The sequence below is a fragment of the Nematostella vectensis genome, chromosome 2, assembly GCF_932526225.1.
Source record: "Nematostella vectensis chromosome 2, jaNemVect1.1, whole genome shotgun sequence".
NCBI lineage: Eukaryota > Metazoa > Cnidaria > Anthozoa > Actiniaria > Edwardsiidae > Nematostella > Nematostella vectensis.
This window is the reverse complement of record NC_064035.1, coordinates 8,941,838-8,964,182: the sequence shown is the minus strand read 5'-3', so window position 1 is coordinate 8,964,182 and position 22,345 is coordinate 8,941,838. Positions and strand designations below refer to the sequence as shown.

Below are 22,345 nucleotides of genomic sequence, written 5' to 3'. Positions count from 1 at the left end.
ACATCCAGACTCAGTACCAGGGATTCCCGGGCATTGGAAGTGTTTATGTTGTCTTTCTCTCTGAATGTTTTACAACATGTTTTCCATCCTATTTTGAAAACCAACAAAATCATCTACCTTGGATCTGGTACAAGCAGTGTATTCTCTGCGTCCCTCTCGCTTGACTGGGTGCTGTTTCAAGGGTGTTTTGGTTGAGCAACATCTGGAAACTGCGTCTGTTTTTGAATGCTGCGTCATCTGTTTTGTACGACTGACTTGATTTGAGAGCTCAAACTGTTTCAGATTAATCCTGGGTTTTCTGGGTTTAATTAGAAGATGAATTACTCTTGACAAATTACTTCAGTGAAAGGGTAAGCAAAGATTTTGAATTGCAATAGAATTGCATTAGATAAAACACATTCGCTTTCAGTGTTTAAAACAATAAATATTTGATTATTTTACCAAAGTAATGTCATTTCAATGTACTTATACAGGGATGCAAAATTGAGTTAATTGTGGATATTTAAATGCTCAATTTTACTAACTTTGATTAAAATTGATAATCAAAAGGCATTTGATAGAATTGATAATAATTGATGTCAATTTAAGGAATGGTTATAACTTATTATCAGCAGTTAATAACAACTGATACCCACTCAAACTTTTACTGTTATCAATTGTTATCAATTAATACTAGTTATTATAAATTGATTTGGCTCTATTCAGCTATAAATTGTTTACCAATTTCTATTTATCTATCAATTTCTATCTTGATTTTGATTGTCAATTGTTATCAGTTTATATCAGTTGTTTTCAAATGTTGTCAATATGAATCACCCAAATTTTGATTATCAATTTTTATATCAATTGATAATCATTAAGTAAATTGATATCAGTTATTGTCAATTGATGCCAATAATCAATTTTATCAATAAGTTATGTCAGGTTAAATGACAGGAGAAATGTATCCCCTGCCTTGACAGAATTGTTTTGTGTTTAAGAGGGCCAATTCTGCTATTTTACACTAATTTCGGTCATCGTGTCAATTTGGGTTTCCTGTGGAACAAGCCGCCGCCATCTTGGAAACGAAATCTCCTGTCCCCTCCCCCAATGCGCAATTAGTAGTCTTCATGCGATGCCTTTTCAGCTTCGATTTGGACATTGTCTGTCTGTCTGTACCAAGATTTGGGCTACCTTTGGCAGTCTGCGATCCAAAAAAGCGGCCATGATTTTTTGCTGTGTTTACGATAATGTTGAAAGCTCCTTCTTTGATTTATACCGCGAATATGATGGGGAAATCAAATAATTATTTGGTAAGTATATATATAAAAAAATATATTCAACCCTTGCAATTGAATGACCAGCCAATCTATGAGCTCGAGCACTTCACTTCACATGAGAACTTCTAGTCTCTTGTTCAATTAAAGCTAATATTTGGATGATTTTGGATTCGCAGAAGTGATGTCTTCCCAAGAACAGAGCATAGAGGGATTGGCCTCTAATCCCTTTTTGGCCCTGTTTACTGAGCATCCATCGCCGAGTCTCAGTCAGCCATTGATCCCAGGGGGAGTGTCCACCTCCTCAGCACTAGCCCCACCTGTACAAATCAGTTCCAAACAGCAAGACGAAGAGATTAGAAATATCTCTACTGCCGATGGAGAAAGCCAAGAACAAATTCTAAATGACCTACTCCAGAGGATATTTCTCATCACACTTAAAAATGGTGAGATTAGTACATTAGGTAGCTTGAAATAAAGATGAGATTGGTATTAAGTATCTGAAACTATAAAACCACTCAAAATGTCCTATTCAATTGACAAATAAGTGTGTTGCTGTAAACTTGTAAACCTTGTTAGATTTCATATCTGTACTTTTGAGGAGGTCTTAGGGTTGTTTTCAAAGAAATTTATCTTCAAAGTATGTAAAAAATAATTGTAATTTTTAGTAATGGTTTATCCATCGCTTATTGTCAGTGGTACCTTACAGATCATGACCGCCTGGGATGCAAGGCTGTTGGCGGTCTGCCTAAGCGCTGTGTTTACCTTAGAGACTCAGCTTTGGACTCAGAAACAAGTCTTCTCAGCTTTGCAAACATTGACCAGGTGATATAATCGAGTAACTAATATGGGTTGACACTAGATTAAGAACTAGAACAGTTTTCTTCCAATTTTCTCTTTTTTTTTTCAAAAATAAGCCTAAATTGAGGTGTATCTTTTACACATTAGAGTTTTGTACATGTGTTTCTATGGAAACTACATTGAATAAACACCAGGTCCTATAAACAGTTTTGTATATTATTTGTTGTGCAGGCACTACTAGAGAGATTGACAATGCAGTACCCCCGTAATAATGTGGTCATTACGGGCAGGGCTCGTTCCATGTCAGTCTTGGATGAAATTGAAGCAGGAGAAGGAGATATTGTAAAGTACTTGGTCCAGTGCTTTTTTAGGGCCCGCACTGATGCCACAAAACTAAAGGTATAAACAAGAACAAGTTGTCAACATTGTTTAACTAGGTATTAGCTAGAAAAACTGCAAAAAAGCTGATTGAAAACTAGGTGGTACCCATTTAGCTATTAGACAGTTTTCCTTCAATTATCTCATCCTTGCTTGCAGTGGTACTAATACTTCTTTCATTTGAGTCCCTGTCAAGTAGCTGGGTTTTTCCTCCAGCCGCCTTGTGTCTAGTGTATTAGTCTCCACTTGACCTCTTCAGTGACCCTTAGACCTCCCTGTGATTATAATAGTAATTTTATTATTTCTCAGGTTAAACAGCCTGAGATCTTCAAACATGCTGAAAATGCCAAAAAGCTGGCCCTTTCCTATGTTGGGTAAGACTAAAACTCAAAGTATTCCTCTACCATTAGGTATTTAACTTAAAAAAAAACAAGATGCATATCACATATTTAAAAAAAAAATGATTCCCATTTTGTATCTTTGTGGTAACTCTGATTCAGACAATTTATTTCCAGAACCTGCATGTTAAGTAGCGAGATGTTTCCCAACCAAAATGGACACAAACAGCTCTTCAGCCTCCTCATGTCGTCTCAAGGTAATTGTATAGTTCAACCTTTTAGAGAGACGGCCACACAGCATGTTCTTGTATAAGGTGGCTTAAAGGTACAAAGTATCCTTTCAAGGGGGAATGGGAGGGGGAAGCTGAGTTACAAAGAATGTATGAACAAGTCTGGGACCCACCCCCATCCATCCCATCTGCACTGCTCCTATCTGCATGGCCAATGTATGTACCTGAAATTAGGTTTGTAGACTGACCCTTTAAAGCCAGCAATGTATGTAGTTTTTTCTTTGTTAAAGAATGCCAGACTTTTTTTCAACTATGATATGCTATAATATATTCTTGGCACCCTATTTCCCAGATCCAGCCTCGTCCCTGACATTAACACAAGTTTAAACAGTGATAATTCTGCATTATTCAGATTTTTAATTTCACTCTGTTTATAAAACTTTTTATTCCAGACAATAGAGATATATACCAGTTCATGGGTGATTTTGTAAAGGAGTATACGGATGCTGATGAAGTGGTAAGCTACTGGAAGTGATAAAGCTTAATGCTCCATCTCCAAGGTTATCTAGATAATTCAGTTGTTGTTTATTTAACAAATTACTTAAGTAAGTAAAATGCTTTGTAGCCGCCAAGACTAAGTCTTTAAGAAAATTAGTCATAGAATAATAGATACCGTAACTAGCATGGTTCTGCCATGTTCTGATGCACATTGAGCATTATTTTATTTTTCACACTGGTTGGCTAGCTAAGGTCACGTGATTCTTCAGTCTTGTGTTCTTTTTGGCTTACTTCCTGAAACCATTGAAGGTGACCACACAGTATAGCATGTGTCACCCTTTAAACCAAAAACATGTATTATTCTAAACTTTGATAATTCACTAAGTGCTGTTATTTCTTTTTGTTTGTTTTCTAGGAAATGATCTTTTTACCACTTATAGAATTACTGGCTGAAAAGCAAAGTGAATTTGACCTTGTCAAGCCGCAAACATTCCAGTACCTGGATTTTCTGTTATTCATTTCCAGGCAAAGTCATATTGCTGAAGTGAGTTTTTCTGTTTAAATTCTTATTTTTGCTTCAGTATTTTGTTTTCCTTCCTATAGCATCCTGCCATTCATGGTGTTGAATACTTCATGACCATGGGTATTGTGTGGTCACCATTTTTATTTTATTTTTTCAAAATGTGTTTCAGCTTCTTACTAAAACTAGCTGGCTGCCACCTAAGCCACTACCAATATTCAGAAACCAGCCATCAATCTCTGGTAGAGCATTTGAAAAACAGACACTTCTTGGCGGCTTCCTTGGCTTGACCAGTATAGCAACAGATCCTACAAAACCATCGGTATGAACTTCAAGGATTTATCTCTGGAAATAGGATCAAAGCATCTATTTGCTGAATTGAAGGGAAGGAGACAATAAAGAAAACTGGAAAAAACCCTGCACCATGAATTATTTTCCTCCTAGAAAAAAAACAACTAATGAAATAAGAAATTGAAGGAGCTTTTAGTGCTTACTTATTTGTGCATGTTTGAAGATAACTTTTAATCATGATCAAAGTAGTTAAAGTATTCAAGCAATAAGTAGAATGTGTAAAATGCCACAACTCCTTTTGCATAAATGCAATCAAAAAACAACATCAATAGGGAGTAATAAACTTAAAGTACTTCTCTATTGAACATAAAGTTTAATTTGACATATGTAAGATTTGGATTGTTTTATTTGTTGTTGTTGTTGTTTGAAGGAGTATTTCCATCGACCAGCAGAACAAACCCAGCATGAGATGCAGGGGATTATGGCAAGTTTGCGACTAAGCTTGGATACACTGAGCAACAAGTTGTACAGGGTAAGCGACATGTTGTACAGGGTAAGCGACAAGTTGTACAGGGTAAGCAACAAGTTGTACAGGGTTAGCAACAAGTTGCACAGGGTAAGCGACAAGTTGTACAGGGTAAGCAGCAAGTTGCACAGGGTAAGCAACAAGTTGTACAGGGTAAGCAACAAGTTGTACAGGGTAAGCAACAAGTTGTACAGGGTAAGCGACAAGTTGTACAGGGTAAGCAACAAGTTGCACAGGGTAAGCAACAAGTTGTACAGGGTAAGCAACAAGTTGTACAGGGTAAGCAACAAGTTGTATAGGGTAAGCAACAAGTTGTACAGGGTAAGCAACAAGTTGTACAGGGAAACAACAAGTTGTACAGGGTAAGCAACAAGTTGTACAGGGTAAGCAACAAGTTGCACAGGGTAAGCAACAAGTTACACAGGGTAAGCAACAAGTTGCACAGCTAAGCGACAAGTTGTACAGGGTTAGCAACAGTTGTATAGGGTAAGCAACAAGTTGTACAGGGTAAGCAACAAGTTGCACAGGGTAAGCAGCAAGTTGTACAGGGTAAGCGACAAGTTGTATAGGGTAAGCAACAAGTTGTACAGGGTAAGCAACAAGTTGCACAGGGTAAGCAACAAGTTGCACAGGGTAAATAACAAGTTGTACAGGGTAAGCGACAAGTTGTTCAGGGTAAGCAACAAGTTGTACAGGGTAAGCAACAGTTGTATAGGGTAAGCAACAAGTTGTACAGGGTAAGCAACAAGTTGCACAGGGTAAGCAACAAGTTGTATAGGGTAAGCAAGAAGTTGTACAGGTTATGGATAGTCCAGTAACTGATTCATGTTATTATGGCGTTTGTGACTGAGCAAGGGTAGTGAATATATGTCTGTCTTAAGAGCAACTATTCTTTTATATGGCTTTTCTCTAGGCACTTTTTGAGGTGTTGCGTTCCTCACCTGGGAATAAGCACAAATTACTGCATTGGATTGGATCATGTCTCCATGCCAATAGACTTCGGAAAAAGGTGATGAGTGGTGGTTATGATTAGATGCTGGTGATGGTTGATGATGCTGATGAATGATGCTGATGATGCTATAATGATGCTGATGATGGTGGATGGTGGATGGTGGATGATGGTGATAATGGTGAATAATGCTGATAATGGTGTATGGTGTTGATGATGGTGAATGATGCTGATGATGGTGGATGATGCTGATGATGGTGGATGATGCTGATGATGGTGGATGATGCTGATGATTGTGAATGATGCTGATGAATGATGCTGATGATGCTATAATGATGCTGATGATGGTGGATGGTGAATGATGCTGATGATGGTGAATGATGCTGATGATGGTGGATGATGCTGATGATTGTGAATGATGGTGAATGATGCTGATGATGGTGAATGATGCTGATGATGTTATGATGATGCTGATGATGGTGAATGATGCTGATAATGGTGAATGATGATGTTATGATGATGCTGATGATGGTGAATGATGCTGATGATGATGAATGATGGTAGATGATGGTGAATGATGCTGATGATGTTGAATGATGGTGAATGATGCTGATGATGGTTGATGATGCTGATTTTGGAAGATGATGGTGGTATTTATTACCATTGCCATCTCCTGTTTTCCAAAGATGATGTCCGAGCTGTTTGCCACCACCTTGGCTGATGATGGCTTTTTCCTCAACCTCGGCACTGCCATGCTCCGACTCTGTCAACCATTCCTGGACCCATCTTCTCCAAAACTGTTAAAGATTGATCCTCGCTACTGTGCTGTTGCAGTAACAGAAAGCAGTATCACTCAGGAAGATACGCCAATTCATTGCATAGGCTTGAATGAGGAAACAAGGCTCATTATCCCCCAAGATGGTAAGGGTAAAAATCTTTTAGCATAGGCAGATACAGCCTATCTAATACACAGGGGACATGACATGATGCTCCAAATAAACCCATTTCACATCTAATTAGGTGGAAAATTTCTCTAAGTACTAAGTACAAAATATAAGTGTTCCTTTTCTTTTAAATGTGACTTTTTGTAAATTGTCATTGAAAGTTAAGCTTTGCATCCCTGGATGATAAAGGAAAAAAAATGTCTTAAAAAGCCAAAATCTGGGTGTGTGCCTAACATTATTTGTGTATTCCGGAATACAAGGAACCGATGGCCATTATAAGAAATTGTTTCTTCTTTCACTCTCTCAAATTGGCATTTTCCACGTTTTTCCATCATGTCTACATATGGTGAAATGAGGGAACAAGGTGCTGTTACAGTAACCGAAAGCTGCTTAGACTTTTATTCCCCCAAGATGATACTAGGGTGTAAATCATTTCACACAGAAACTTGGCTATAGGCCTGTTACAGAATTAGGAGGCATTCAAAGTGGACTACAAAGCAAACATTTCAGGAATATGGCATTCTCTGTTTTTTTTTTTTCAGAGTCTACTGTATCTGTGGAGCCAACACCTGCTTTTGGATTTGTCACAGAGTGCTTTTTTATGACACATTACTGCCTGCAATTAGGTGATTAATCTTTCAATGAAAATAAGCTCTTTCCGACATAAATTTCCTGGCTGCTTTGTATGCTTGTTGTTGTTGTTGTTATTTTGCTTGAGCGGGCATTTGCTTGCTACCAAAAAGTCCCATGATTTCTCAGTGCAAGTCGCCTAGCTGAACAAATGAAAGCTTAAGAGAAGCTATATTGTGCCCCTTAGTTTCAGGGTGGACCATTCTTCATATGTATAAGGACCATTCTTTTTCATATATATAAGGATTTTAAATATGAAGTGCAGAGAGTACAGCTCTCTCTATATAAGCACTTTTTTATATAATAGCCCGCTTTTTATGTTAATACATAGGGTTTGGGAAGATCTGTGAGAAATACAAGAGCCTAATGACAAGATTGTCAGAGGTATGTCACCATGATCACCATTCTTTGTCTCTCTTCTTGAAACAAGAAAGCCATCTTATTTCTTTTTCACATCATGCTATGTAAATTTCTTGTTGCCAAAAATGATGATCTAAGATCTCTGTTTGTGCAGCTTCAGCGTGTTTACCAGAGTACCTATGACCAAGGGGGAGAAAGTTCCCTGGCTGGAAGACTCAAGGACAAATTTGAGCTGGGCATCATTCAGCAACTTTCCTTGAAGGTTTTTCTTGCTCTTAGTATAGAACAGATTCATATAACGGATAATTTCTAGATAATTTATACAACAGTGCTGGTAAAATGTTCTGGTTGCTTTTTGATCATAATATGCTCTCCATTATCGAGAGTTGCGCACAAAAATAAGAAGATGGACTTCTTTTCAAGTACACAAATGTAATATAGGTCACAAATGCAATAAAAGTCACATGTACCTAATAATTTTTGGTCACAAATGTGATAGACATCACAAATGTAATAAAGATCATAAATGTAATGTCATACAAATCATAATAAGATTTGCTCACAAATGGAGTTATTAAAGAAACGTTAGCCTGTATAAACAAGATTGCATAGCTGTGAAAAAAAGCATTGTATCACAGACAAATTCTAAAAGCCTGTTTTTAAGTGATAAAGTTTGCCATATAGTTTACTCTATGTAGAATGTATGCCCAGTGTTCAACTCTACATAAAGGATCTGGCCGCTATTATTTTTTTCTAGACACATCTGTTAAACCCCAGCATGATTGAGCTTACACTTCGATTTTACATTGCGACCACCTCCTGGATCAACCAAGTGGCCCTAGCTGGTGATAATTTCCTCGAGATGACAGAGTTTGTGGAGGTTGCGATGCCCCTTGCTGACCAGGTAGTGTAAACACACCCAGACAGGCACATACACAGGGGGGTGCATAGGGTGTGTGTGCACCCATCTTGATGGCCAAAAAGGTGGTCATTTCTTAGGTGCATAGGGTAAGCGTGCACCCATCTTGATGGCCAAAAAGTGAGTCATTTCTTAGGTGCATAGGGTAAGCGTGCACCCATCTTGGTGGCCAAAAAGGTGGTCATTTCTTAGGTGCATAGGGTAAGCGTGCACCCATCTTGATGGCCAAAAAGTGAGTCATTTCTTAGGTGCATAGGGTAAGCGTGCACCCATCTTGGTGGCCAAAAAGGTGGTCATTTCTTAGGTGCATAGGGTAAGCGTGCACCCATCTTGATGGCCAAAAAGGTGGTCATTTCTTAGGTGCATAGGGTAAGTGTGCACCCATCTTGGTGGCCAAAAAGTGAGTCATTTCTTAGGTGCATAGGATAAGCGTGCACCCATCTTGGTGGCCAAAAAGGTGGTCATTTCTTAGGTGCATAGGGTAAGCGTGCACCCATCTTGGCGGCCAAAAAGGTGGTCATTTCTTAGGTGCATAGGGTAAGCGTGCACCCATCTTGGTGGCCAAAAAGGTGGTCATTTCTTAGGTGCATAGGGTAAGCGTGCACCCATCTTGGTGGCCAAAAAGGTGGTCATTTCTTAGGTGCATAGGGTAAGCGTGCACCCATCTTGATGGCCAAAAAGGTGGTCATTTCTTAGGTGCATAGGGTGTGTGTGCACCCATCTTGATGGCCAAAAAGGTGGTCATTTCTTAGGTGCATAGGGTAAGCGTGCACCCATCTTGGTGGCCAAAAAGGTGGTCATTTCTTAGGTGCATAGGGTAAGCGTGCACCCATCTTGGTGGCCAAAAAGGTGATCATTTCTTAGGTGCATAGGGTAAGTGTGCACCCATCTTGGTGGCCAAAAAGGTGGTCATTTCTTTGGTGCATAGGGTAAGCGTGCACCCATCTTGGTGGCCAAAAAGGTGGTCATTTCTTAGGTGCATAGGGTAAGCGTGCACCCATCTTGGTGGCCAAAAAGGTGGTCATTTCTTAGGTGCATAGGGTAAGTGTGCACCCATCTTGGTGGCCAAAAAGGTGGTCATTTCTTTGGTGCATAGGGTAAGCGTACACCCATCTTGGTGGCCAAAAAGGTGGTCATTTCTTAGGTGCATAGGGTAAGCGTGCACCCATCTTGGTGGCCAAAAAGTGAGTCATTTCTTAGGTGCATAGGGTAAGCGTGCACCCATCTTGGTGGCCAAAAAGGTGGTCATTTTTTAGGTGCATAGGGTGTGTGTGCACCCATCTTGGCGGCCAAAAAGTGAGGCATTTCCCAGGTGCATAGGGTAAGCGTGCACCCATCTTGGTGGCCAAAAAGGTGGTCATTTCTTAGGTGCATAGGGTAAGCGTGCACCCATCTTGGTGGCCAAAAAGGTGGTCATTTCTTAGGTGCATAGGGTAAGCGTGCACCCATCTTGGTGGCCAAAAAGTGGGGCATTTCTTAGGTGCATAGGGTAAGCGTGCACCCATCTTGATGGCCAAAAAGGTGGTCATTTCTTAGGTGCATAGGGTAAGCGTGCACCCATCTTGATGGCCAAAAAGGTGGTCATTTCTTAGGTGCATAGGGTAAGCGTGCACCCATCTTGGTGGCCAAAAAGTAAGTCATTTCTTAGGTGCATAGGGTAAGTGTGCACCCATCTTGGTGGCCAAAAAGGTGGTCATTTCTTAGGTGCATAGGGTAAGCGTGCACCCATCTTGGTGGCCAAAAAGTAAGTCATTTTTTAGGTGCATAGGGTGTGTGTGCACCCATCTTGGTGGCCAAAAAGGTGGTCATTTCTTAGGTGCATAGGGTAAGCGTGCACCCATCTTGGTGGCCAAAAAGTGAGTCATTTCTTAGGTGCATAGGGTAAGCGTGCACCCATCTTGGTGGCCAAAAAGGTGGTCATTTCTTAGGTGCATAGGGTAAGCGTGCACCCATCTTGGTGGCCAAAAAGGTGGTCATTTCTTAGGTGCATAGGGTAAGCGTGCACCCATCTTGATGGCCAAAAAGGTGGTCATTTCTTAGGTGCATAGGGTAAGCGTGCACCCATCTTGGTGGCCAAAAAGGTGGTCATTTCTTAGGTGCATAGGGTAAGCGTGCACCCATCTTGATGGCCAAAAAGGTGGTCATTTCTTAGGTGCATAGGGTAAGCGTGCACCCATCTTGATGGCCAAAAAGGTGGTCATTTCTTAGGTGCATAGGGTAAGCGTGCACCCATCTTGATGGCCAAAAAGGTGGTCATTTCTTAGGTGCATAGGGTAAGCGTGCACCCATCTTGGTGGCCAAAAAGGTGGTCATTTCTTAGGTGCATAGGGTAAGCGTGCACCCATCTTGGTGGCCAAAAAGGTGGTCATTTTTTAGGTGCATAGGGTGTGTGTGCACCCATCTTGGCGGCCAAAAAGTGGGGCATTTCCCAGGTGCATAGGGTAAGCGTACACCCATCTTGGTGGCCAAAAAGGTGGTCATTTCTTAGGTGCATAGGGTAAGCGTGCACCCATCTTGGTGGCCAAAAAGGTGGTCATTTCTTAGGTGCATAGGGTAAGCGTGCACCCATCTTGGTGGCAAAAAAGTGGGGCATTTCTTAGGTGCATAGGGCAAGCGTGCACCCATCTTGATGGCCAAAAAGGTGGTCATTTCTTAGGTGCGTAGGGTAAGCGTGCACCCATCTTGATGGCCAAAAAGGTGGTCATTTCTTAGGTGCATAGGGTAAGCTTGCACCCATCTTGGTGGCCAAAAAGTGAGCCATTTCTTAGGTGCATAGGGTAAGCGTGCACCCATCTTGGTGGCCAAAAAGTGAGTCATTTCTTAGGTGCATAGGGTAAGCGTGCACCCATCTTGGTGGCCAAAAAGTGAGTCATTTCTTAGGTGCATAGGGTAAGCGTGCACCCATCTTGGTGGCCAAAAAGTGAGTCATTTCTTAGGTGCATAGGGTAAAGCGTGCACCCATCTTGGCGGCCAAAAAGTGAGTCATTTCTTAGGTGCATAGGGTGCAGCCAAAAAGTTTCATTTCTTATTAAGGAATCTTCAAATACTATGCTTTTTCCATATGATACCTATGACTATACACCCTTCTCAGCCAATTCTGGGTATGGGCCTGCCAAATACTTATCTTGGCTCTCACTTTTTTCTGATATTAAAAGAGAAGCAGTATTCTTTAAGAAGCACTTTCAGCAATAAACAACCCTGTAATATGCAGACTGTTACAGCATGTTCCAATTGTCATTGAAAATGTTCTGTGATAACCCTTCCAATATTTTTCTTTTGTTTTCTTCTTTAGTTTCAGATTCACATACAATATCATAAAACTGTCTTACTCTTATTGTACATACTGCTGTACAACACAACTTACTTTTCTCTCTTGTACTCAGACGCCCGCTGCGCTTCTGTTTGTTCCTGAGTTTATCCTAGACAACATGGCAGACTTTATTATTTTCCTCAGGTAAGTTACTTATCCATTTTGTACCCCCTGATCTATTTTGTGTTTGTTTTAAACTTCTTCGATAGTTGACTTGCCCATATAATGTTGGCCAATTGCCAATCTTCTCACTTAGAATGACTGCTTTTTTTTCATTTGCTGTATCTTGTTTATTTTTGCTCTCCAGACATTTTAGTGAGGAAACATTAGAAACAGCTGGAAAAGGTCTCCACCACCTTCTCACATTCTTTGTGATATACATGGGGTATGTAAGACCCCAAGTCTCTTTAATTTTACTTCAAGATTTTGTACTCTGGACAAAAGCTGGTTATTGATCCTTATTTGATTACCTTAACATGTTTTTTTTGTGTAGGAGTCCAGAGAGGGTGAAGAATCCTCACCTGAGAGCCAAACTTGCGGAAGCTCTAGAGTGCCTTGTACCTGTCCAGAGAGAACCACGCGAGGGACAGAGTCCAGTCACTGTTGTAAGAAATATCATTTTATTTACTTAAGAAATGATTGATGTGTTTGACCTTTGTCACAAACGTACAGTGAATTTGATGCTGGTAGTGATGTTTTTATGTTGACAATGACAAGAAAAAATGTTGATAACTATAATGTTAGCATTTGATTAAGGTGATGATTGGAACAATGATGATAACACTGATTACTATAATAGTGATAAGATGATGCTGATAATGATCACGATAATTATGTTTATGTGTGATGAGAATGATGGTAATGATTATGATGAAGAATATGATGATGATTATCAATGCTGATAAGTATGATAGACATGATGATTATAATGATAATGATCATGATAATGAAAATATGATAATTATAATGATAATGATAGTTATAATAATGATATGATGATTATAATTATGATAGTGATAATAATGACATGGTGATTATAATGATAATGATAGTGATATGATTATAATGATAGTGACAATAATGACATGGCGATTATTAATGCTGATAAGTATGATAATAATGACATGATGATTATTAATGATAGTGATAATAATGACATGATGATTATAATGATAATGATAGTGATAATAATGACATGGTGATTATAATGATAATGATAGTGATAGTGATAACATGATGATTATAATGATAGTGATAATAATGACATGATGATTATAATGATAATGATAGTGATAGTGATAACATGATGATTATAGTGATAGTGATAATAATGACATGATGATTATAATGATAATGATAGTGATAATAATAATGACGTGATGATTATAAATGATAATGATAGTGATTATAATGATGTGATGATTAAAATGACAATGATAATAATAACATGATGTTTATAATTATAATGATAGTTATAATGTCATGATGATTATAATGATAATGTGGTGATATGAAATGATTATTATAATGATAATAAAAGTGATAGTGATGATTTTTTAATTTTTTTTATTGTGCAGTACCATCGTCAGCTAGCATTTGAACAGCACGCTGAAGCAAAGAAGCACTTGCCTTGTGCTTTGCTCTCTCTATTTGTAGACATTGAGTTCACAGGGCATTCTATGCAATTTGAGCAGAAATTTGGTGAGTGTTGAGTGTAATATTTCATGACATTCTTCTCGCATGAAAATGCCCCTTATCTTACCTTAACCTCTTCTGTATTTTTCTCAAATTCTTTTTGATGCCCCTCTCCAAGGCCTGTAACTAGCAAGTGATTCACCACATGAAAGAGCCAAACTCAAACTTGGGTTGTCTTTATGACTTTTTATAATTTTAGTGGGTTGCAAAAACAAAGATTTCAATTTATGTTTATTAAATGGTCTGGTTCTGATTAATCTAGCTGTTTACACTGGGTGAACAAAAATATCGAACACTCTGCCTCAGTATAGGCCTGCATTCTTGTTTAGGAAACTTTGTTCTGTGCGTTCCTGCTTAATGGGTCAGCGAAGGTAATTATTGTTTGGTTTTGTTTGCAGGATACCGTCACCACATGTACACAGTGTTGGAGTATTTATGGAGCATGCAGGAGTACAAGCAATCAATACTGGATTTATGCAGTGAGGTACAACTTTGATTCCAATAGTAGGGAGTCTGCTTTGAGCTAATTATTATTGTATTATATAACTAGGAATTATTGTATGGTATCTATTTTATTTAGTATTGTATTTAAACCTGTAAATCAGTTTAGCTACCAAAGGTCTCAATAAACCAACTATTATATCATCAGCATCATCATCATCGTCATCATCATCATCATCATCAACAGCGTCATCAACATCATCATCAGCAAAACTAATGATACCAGGAAATTCTAATACTAAAAAATTGCTACTTTTTTTAAATACATTAAAGAGGTGTTAAACTGAATGGAATTATTCATGAAAAAAATTTAGCTGATGCAAACAGAGTACCTTATGTATCTGACAAAGTAAATTTAATTATTTTGTTCACAAATTTTCCTTTATCCCTGTTCTTTGTTTATTTGCCATGTAAAAACAATGCAATTTATTCTACAGCATCTGTAAGATGCTATCTTAGGGACTATGTCTGGTATTTCATTATCTTTATGGTTCTGTTGGTCTTTTTGTTAGTTTGTGTTTAAAGAAACTTTAATCTGTTTGATATAACAAACCTTAAAGTCTACTCTATTTATTTTTAACCAAAAAAATGTTTTCATTTCAGATGCAGCAAAAGAATGAAAACTCTATTATTCTTCGCTTTATCAGCCTGTTGATAAATGATGCTATCTATCTACTTGATGAGTCCTTGGATGTGAGAGAATATCATTATTTTAGTATCCCTCACTATATAAATTCATGAAGTCAGTTAATACAACCACACGCATTGGTTTTGGATATAGACTGTGTAATTGCAATATCTACAACTAATGGCATACGCCATGATATTATATGGTATTACAAATAATCATTATCTGTTATGTTATCTGTTACATGATACTAAAGTAAAGTGTGCTAATACACTACAATTATCAGTCATGCTATGATTAAACAAGACTTTCCTATTAGTCTAATAAATTGTTTTTGAATTTGAAATAGGGCTTAGAAAAAAGAAAAACAGCCATAGCTGAAACTTTCATTTGCATTGAATTGGATTAAATTTGTTGTACATGTTTACTATTTTTCACAGAAAATAATATTTTTAAAGCTATATTCAAGACTTAAGTAAGTCAACAACATTAAAAATAGAGCCTGTTTATTTTTTCAGTACATGGCTCAGATTAAAAAGAAGCAGCTTGAAGAAGCCGAACAAGAGAGCGAAACACTGTCTGAACAAGAACGAGAAACAGTAGGAATACATTCACATCCTTCTTTATATGTCCTTGTTGTCAAGAACTCACACACAAGATGGTGGACAGAAATACATCCTTTACTGGGCAAAACCCATGAACATGAACACTAATAACTACACTATAACACAAATAAATGTAAAAGCCAATAGAGATACTATTACACTACTCTGAAGTGCCATAGAGGGACAGCTACACTTATTTTTTGGGCAACAAATTCTATAAAGTGCAAGATTAGATACTTCTATTCCTGGTAGGGTTAGAGCTGTAATAGAAAAGATAAAAATTATTCATTTTTACCTGAAATTTGGTATTTTGTTGAGATGGTCATTGAACATGTGAATTTACCAGATAAATTTTCTTTTTTTTTTCATTTTAGAGGCAAAGAGCGTTTAGTCAACTAAGTCAAATGGCGACAAGCCATAACATTCTTGGATGTAAGACAGTGCACACCCTTAGCTACCTCACAACAGAGCTGAAAGAGTGAGTCTTTAACCAGTTCCCAGTTTTCTGAGTTTGTGAGTGTAGTATATTGCCTCACAGTTTAGTTTTCAGTAATGATGTCGTTAAATTGGTATCTGTTAACTGGAAAAAGGCTGTTCTGATTTATTTTAAAGTTCTCAGTTTCTCGTATTCATGGGGCAAATCCGGAAATGCCTGAACTGTTAGGGCACACCTCAAAGTGGAGGCAACAGTTTATAGAGAACATGTACTGTAGCAGAAAAAAAAGCATTTAATTGATTTAAGCTAGAATATAATTCTCATATAGTTTTGGCCTGATTAGGTAGTAGGCTTCCGGATCTGTCATTCAACTGTAATTGGTTTTTTTATGCAGTGTTTGGGGGGCTTAAATTTTGTGTGGGTTTTCAATTCCAATAATGCTGCACAGCTAACAATTCTATGTTTTACCATCTTGAAACTAAAAAGATCTACATCACTTGCCTGTCCATCATGCCTGTTTATGTGTGATGGCCCATATTTTAAAAGGTTTAAATGGTGTTCAGCCTCCCTTCAGTTCTCATTCTTCACCACCCGTCTTGCTTCCTCAGGCCATTTGTGTGTTCATGTGTCTGCTCAAGAATTGCTGCAATGCTTAATTATTTCTTGCTACAGTTGGTTGGTCCAAAGATGTCAAAACTAAAGGTTGGTTTTTAGCCTTTTTTTTAACCTTGTAATAAAGCCACTTTTGGTAACCGTCAGGGCTTCTTAATTTTTTTGACAGGTGAAAGATTTTACCGAGTTTCACTTTAAACCTCAGCAGTTAGTGTCTGATATTGTGGATATTTACATCAATTTGGGCACAAGTGAAGCATTTTGCAAGGAAGTTGGGAGAGATGAACGCTCCTATAAACCAGACTTGTTTATCCAAGCAGAGAGAGTACTGAAGTAAGTGAAAGTGCAAATCACGTTAAGAGAATAGAAATTGTGTTTTTGGTAAATTTAAATGTCTTTTCATACAGATGTGATAAAAATATAATCAAATGTTATATGCTCTGCTTTTAGATTGATTGGACGTCCAGCAAGTGTCCTATTTCAGATAAATGAGGTAGCGCGGAAGGTACAGGAGCACTTAGAGGAGGAGGAAGAACTCCCTGAGGTATCCTCATGTTATCTTATATCACCACCAACAACTACAACAACTCTGACCTTCTCTTGACTAGCCGTCACCCTACCACCATAACATTCACAACCACGGTCAGGGCTTTCACTAACTTTCAGAGTAGGCAACAGAGATTGATAAGTAGGGGGTGGTAGTTATTTTATCTGTTTAGTTCAAATAAAACTTAAGTTGACTTTTAAAAAACAAATAGCCGGCACTCAATGGGAAATAGCTGGCGCTTCTGCTGGCCGCCGGGGCCTAATGAAACCCCAGTTGATAATCATGTTCATTTTCTTGCACCCTCCATGGTCACAACCTTCTCATGCAATTGATACATTTTACCATTTAACATGCTCGTTTTACATTCCAGCCCCCTGAGGACTACCAGGATCCTATTATGAACACCTTGATGAGGTGCCCAGTCAGGCTCCCCACATCTGGGAAGATTATGGACAAGGAGATCATCTCAAGGCACCTTTTGAGGTAACACCTATTAGCAGCTACACCCACCCACCTACACCACTCACCCACCTACACTCCTCACCCACCTTCACCCCTCACCCACCTACACTCCTCACCCACCTACACCCCTCACCCACCTACACCCCTCACCCACCTTCACCCCTCACCTAACTATGCCCCTCACCCGCCTAAACCCCTCACCCACCTACACCCCTCACCCACCTACACCCCTCACCCACCTACACCCCTCACCCACCTACACCCCTCACCCACCTACACCCCTCACCCACCTACACCCCTCACCCACCTTCACCACTCACCCACCTACACCCCTCACCCACCTACACTCCTCACCTAACTATGCCCCTCACCCGCCTAAACCCCTCACCCACCTACACCCCTCACCCACCTACACCCCTCACCCACCTACACCCCTCACCCACCTACACCCCTCACCCACCTACACCCCTCACCCACCTACACCCCTCACCCACCTACACCCCTCACCCACCTTCACCACTCACCCACCTACACCCCTCACCCACCTACACTCCTCACCTAACTATGCCCCTCACCCGCCTAAACCCCTCACCCACCTACACCCCTCACCCACCTACACCCCTCACCCACCTACACCCCTCACCCACCTACACCCCTCACCCACCTTCACCACTCACCCGCCTAAACCCCTCACCCACCTTCACCCCTCACCTAACTATGCCCCTCACCCGCCTAAACCCCTCACCCACCTACACCCCTCACCCACCTACACTCTTAATCCACCTACACCCCTCACCTACCTACACCCCTCACCCACCTACACCCCTCACCCACCTACACCCCTCACCCACCTACACCCCTCACCCACCTACACCCCTCACCCACCTACACCCCTCACCCACCTATACCCCTCGCCCACCTACACCCCTCGCCCACCTACACCCCTCGCCCACCTACACCCCTCACCCACCTACACTCTTAATCCACCTACACCCCTCACCTACCTACACCCCTCACCCACCTACACCCCTCACCCACCTACACCCCTCACCCACCTACACCCCTCACCCACCTACACCCCTCACCCACCTACACCCCTCACCCACCTATACCCCTCGCCCACCTACACCCCTCGCCCACCTACACCCCTCACCCACCTACACCCCTAACCCACCTACACCCCTCACCCACCTACACCCCTCACCCACCTACACCCCTCGCCCACCTACACCCCTCGCCCACCTACACCCCTCACCCACCTACACCCCTCACCCGCCTACACCCCTCACCCACCTACACCCCTCACCCACCTACACCCCTCACCCACCTACACTCCTAACCCACCTACACCCCTCTCCCACCTACACCCCTCACCTACCTACACCCCTCACCCACCTACACCCCTCACCCACCTACACCCCTCACCTACCTACACCCCTCACCCACCTACACCCCTCACCTACCTACACCCCTCAGTCATCTACACCCCTCTCCCACCTACACTCCTCAGTCGTCTACATTCTTCCCCTACCTACACCCCTTACCTCCCTACACCTCTTATCCATCTACACACCTCACTTTGGACAAAGGCTCCATTGCTTGAGCTCTATTCCAATCTGAAGAGTTGATATCACCTAGCCCATGAGATTGTTATTAATGCCATCCTACTTTTTAGTGATCAGTCAGATCCCTTCAATAGAAAGCACCTCACCGTGTCGATGCTTGAGCCAGAGGAAGACCTCAAAGCCGAAATAGAAGAATGGATAGCTAGAAATTCGACAAAATCCAAAGGAAAAAGTGCTGGTAATGACCAGAAGGAAATGCAATCCTGAAACCAGCTTGAAAATATGTTGTTGTTTAAGCAAAAATTGTGAATGATAGAATGGTGTGTCAAATTTTTAATAAATTTAAGAAGTACAATTTCCAAGTCCCAAAATTGCAGTTCTTAAACAAGGCCCCATTCTCTATTTGAAGGGATGTCTCTGAATTTTTCCCCCATTTTTAAGACAAACCTGACCTCCCTCTTTTTCTGATTAGATTGTTGGTTGTGTAACAGTAAGACCCAGGCAATATTCCAATAAAACAAGATAATTAAAAAACGAAAATGTTTATGTTTCCATCATTGTTACATCATTCTTCCTAAATCCACTTCCAAAAATACAGCTTCCAAAAATACAAAACATTATACATTATGAACAGAAAGTTATTTGATGTGTTTTAGTTTTTCCACAGGGGCAAAGCTTTTGTAGGGTTCTTCTCTTTGCTTTATCACCAAAGAACTTCACTGTTTTTTTTAAAGGGGAAAAAGCTTAGTAATGCAAATTGCAAAAGTTTATAAAAGTGTGGCTGGTCTATTCATCGTCCTCTTTCTTGCCCCGTTTCAGCATTTGAGTGTATGTGATGTAGTCTATGTAGCCTTTCTTGTCAACAGGGCAGTCATGTAACATCTCATCAATTTCATCTTCGCTAAACCTGAAAATAAGAAAAAAAGAATTGTTATTAACTTATCAGTCATTTCATGAGTCCTACTGAAATCCTCGACTGATAAAAGGGTGGAGGGGACACAGAAAAAAATTACGCTGAAGGGGGGCAGAATTTTAATACCCTTCAGGGTATTTCGTGAACTGTCCCTGTTTTTGTGGGGGAAAGGGAGCAAATAAGTAGTGTTTTAAAGATTTCCACATTTTTAGCTCTAAGTTTTACAAAAGAAAGTTTTACTTTGAATAGGGAATATAAAGGCTCTGCGAGACACGCTGGGCCGTGATTTTTAATTCATTGTTATTCAAATTTATTTAAGCCTATAAACAGATAAATAAACTGCTATTTTAATATTCTTAATCTGAAACTGAAATTTTCACAGGGTGAGACTAAAAACCATTATAACATCGTTTGAGTGAAGACAAAGTCTAATAATCTGTGAAGATTAGCGATATGAAAGACAGGTTTGAAGCGAAATTTCTGTGAAGGAATTTGCCATGGATTATTCTATCGATAGCTTAACTGATACAACTCGGCAAAGTCTGTTTTGTCGATGTTAGCCTCAAATCGCTCAAACAACATCCAAATACACACCAAATAATTTGCCGAGCATGGTTGTTTGGACTATTGCGAAGAAAAATACCCATGCGCAACTTTTAACGGAAAATGTGGGTATAAATAGTTTTGCATTTGCAAAAATGGGGGCGACACTTACTCGATGAGGGCAGGCAAAAGCAATACAAATCAATCTAACATGCACAATTAAATTGATACTCCTACTAGAATATTTTTCCATGTTATTTGAACTTTGAATTATCTTTCAAAACTAATTCAAAAAAGCGAAACACGTATTGGAATGTCGGCTCTGTTGTGAGGGAATAATATTCAGTGTACCAACTCAAGCGGCAATATTTAATAGCGACCTTGACTAATGCATTTGTGTACACAAAACAAAGAACATGATCTTCATTTCAGCTAATAAACTACATCGTGTAAGCCCAAATCTTACCTATCTCCAACAGACGTTAACATATCGCAAAGCTTGTCTTCGTGGATTCTACCGTCCCCCTCTTCATCAAAGCAGCCAAATGCATTTTTGATCACATCTTCAGGATCTGTGCCGTTCAACTTCTCGCCAAACAACGTCAAGAACATGGTAAAGTTGATCGTGCTCCCAGACGCTTCTTCGATCATGTCGTCTAGAAACTGATCATTCGGGCTTTTTCCAAGGGAGGCATACATATCTTTCAAGTCTTCTTTGTCGATGAAGCCGTCCCTGTTCTGGTCAATCATATTGAATGCCTCTTTAAATTCTTGGATCTGTGTCTGGTCGAACATGGCGAAGACATTCGAGGTAGCACGTTGCGCACGCTTCTTCGTCGTCTTCTTGGTCTTACGGCTGGCCATGGTGCTATTAGAGGAACTCTAGCTGAAAGTTTAGGGGGATTTTGTGGTCAGCTCAGCTCCTTTACGCCAGTGGAACCCTAGTAGTAATTTACAAGAGCATTTGTTTGTTACACCCAGACGCATTATGCCCATATTTGGAGTATCTTGATTGCATTAGAATGGCTTCTTGCATTTCATTGGCTTTCGAGTGCCGGGGAATTTGCGCCTCGCAGAAAGAAAAGCAACTTCTTTAGGGTAACAAAACACCGTTAGCGTACGTAGGAACGAATTATACGCACAAGAGTTTTAAGCTGTCAAAACACGCAATTTCATAAAATATATAAACTCATGGGCCACCGGTATAAGGTTTAAGCCAAATTAATGTTTCCATAGCATGATGTCATTATTATCCTGCTCGTTCTATTTTTTCTCGGGTCCCGTTCGATTTTTCGCTGGAATATGATCGCTGTTTGTTCATTTTTTTAAAAACTTTCGGCAAGATGATATATTTTATACAATAAAATTGAGTAGTCTTATTTCAAGGTTTTGGGACGAATCCAAATATTTATTAGGATATACTGATTTTTTTTTTTTTTTTGATATCCCGTCATCTGAGGCTGTCACGAGATGCTAACGGGCCCCGTGACAAGTTTACTAAGTTTTATTATTAAAATGTAAAAGTTAAAACGTTTTAGCATTACTTTTTTTAGATTTAATCTTGAAATATTCAAAAGAACTTTTAAAAAATACATCCTAGGTATAGTGTTTATTTATACTTCGCTAATATTCGGCGTGAGGCCGGATAATATTTTCCGTTGGGCTTATCACAGATTGGGGGTAAACATTCCGCGTTTTTTGTGTTTGTGTCGTGTGTGACTTTGGTGGATGGAGGGGAAAAATGAGAAATGAATGGGAACTAGAACCCATCAATTTTCAGGTGTCGTTTGCAGTATGCCCAAAATATCCCCCACCCCCTCCCCCCCCCCAAGAATCTTAACTGAGAAACCGCGTTCCAAGTATCCGCCCAAGTATTCTCGCTATTCAT

The 22,345-nt window shown here is 39.9% G+C and overlaps 2 protein-coding genes across 2 annotated transcripts; one reads left to right on the top strand and one right to left on the bottom strand.

The window, feature by feature from the left end:
- The first annotated feature begins 13 nt into the window (after positions 1-13).
- Positions 14-19,541, top strand: LOC5516787 (ubiquitin conjugation factor E4 A). The gene is made up of 29 exons (XM_032386734.2): positions 14-350; positions 1,436-1,702; positions 1,966-2,081; positions 2,289-2,456; positions 2,745-2,809; positions 2,951-3,030; positions 3,456-3,520; positions 3,917-4,045; positions 4,194-4,343; positions 4,743-4,844; positions 5,752-5,847; positions 6,474-6,708; positions 7,274-7,357; positions 7,693-7,745; positions 7,876-7,983; positions 8,479-8,625; positions 12,024-12,094; positions 12,258-12,335; positions 12,444-12,555; positions 13,528-13,651; positions 14,044-14,129; positions 14,750-14,839; positions 15,293-15,373; positions 15,754-15,857; positions 16,424-16,517; positions 16,597-16,760; positions 16,878-16,971; positions 17,345-17,457; positions 19,112-19,541. Exons 2-29 carry the CDS (start codon positions 1,441-1,443, stop codon positions 19,266-19,268), a joined length of 3,228 nt encoding a protein of 1,075 aa, XP_032242625.1. The 5' UTR covers positions 14-350; positions 1,436-1,440; the 3' UTR covers positions 19,269-19,541.
- On the bottom strand, positions 19,528-21,423 carry LOC5516786 (myosin regulatory light chain 12A). The gene is made up of 2 exons (XM_001636780.3): positions 20,924-21,423; positions 19,528-19,908 (listed from the first exon to the last, which is right to left on the bottom strand). Exons 1-2 carry the CDS (start codon positions 21,319-21,321, stop codon positions 19,788-19,790), a joined length of 519 nt encoding a protein of 172 aa, XP_001636830.1. The 5' UTR covers positions 21,322-21,423; the 3' UTR covers positions 19,528-19,787.
- Positions 21,424-22,345: the final 922 nt, after the last annotated feature.

What these genes read in the sequence shown, in the direction of transcription:
- LOC5516786 (XM_001636780.3), bottom strand. Translation starts at nt 21,321, where the DNA reads ATGGCCAGCCGTAAGACCAAGAAGACGACGAAGAAGCGTGCGCAACGT. An exon ending in TTAACGTCTGTTGGAGATAG is followed by an intron (nt 19,909 to 20,923) that starts GTAAGATTTGGG and finishes TCTTATTTTCAG; the next exon opens with GTTTAGCGAAGATGAAATTG.
- LOC5516787 (XM_032386734.2), top strand. Translation starts at nt 1,441, where the DNA reads ATGTCTTCCCAAGAACAGAGCATAGAGGGATTGGCCTCTAATCCCTTT. An exon ending in TTCAGCAACTTTCCTTGAAG is followed by an intron (nt 7,984 to 8,478) that starts GTTTTTCTTGCT and finishes ATTTTTTTCTAG; the next exon opens with ACACATCTGTTAAACCCCAG. An exon ending in TACTTGATGAGTCCTTGGAT is followed by an intron (nt 14,840 to 15,292) that starts GTGAGAGAATAT and finishes TTATTTTTTCAG; the next exon opens with TACATGGCTCAGATTAAAAA.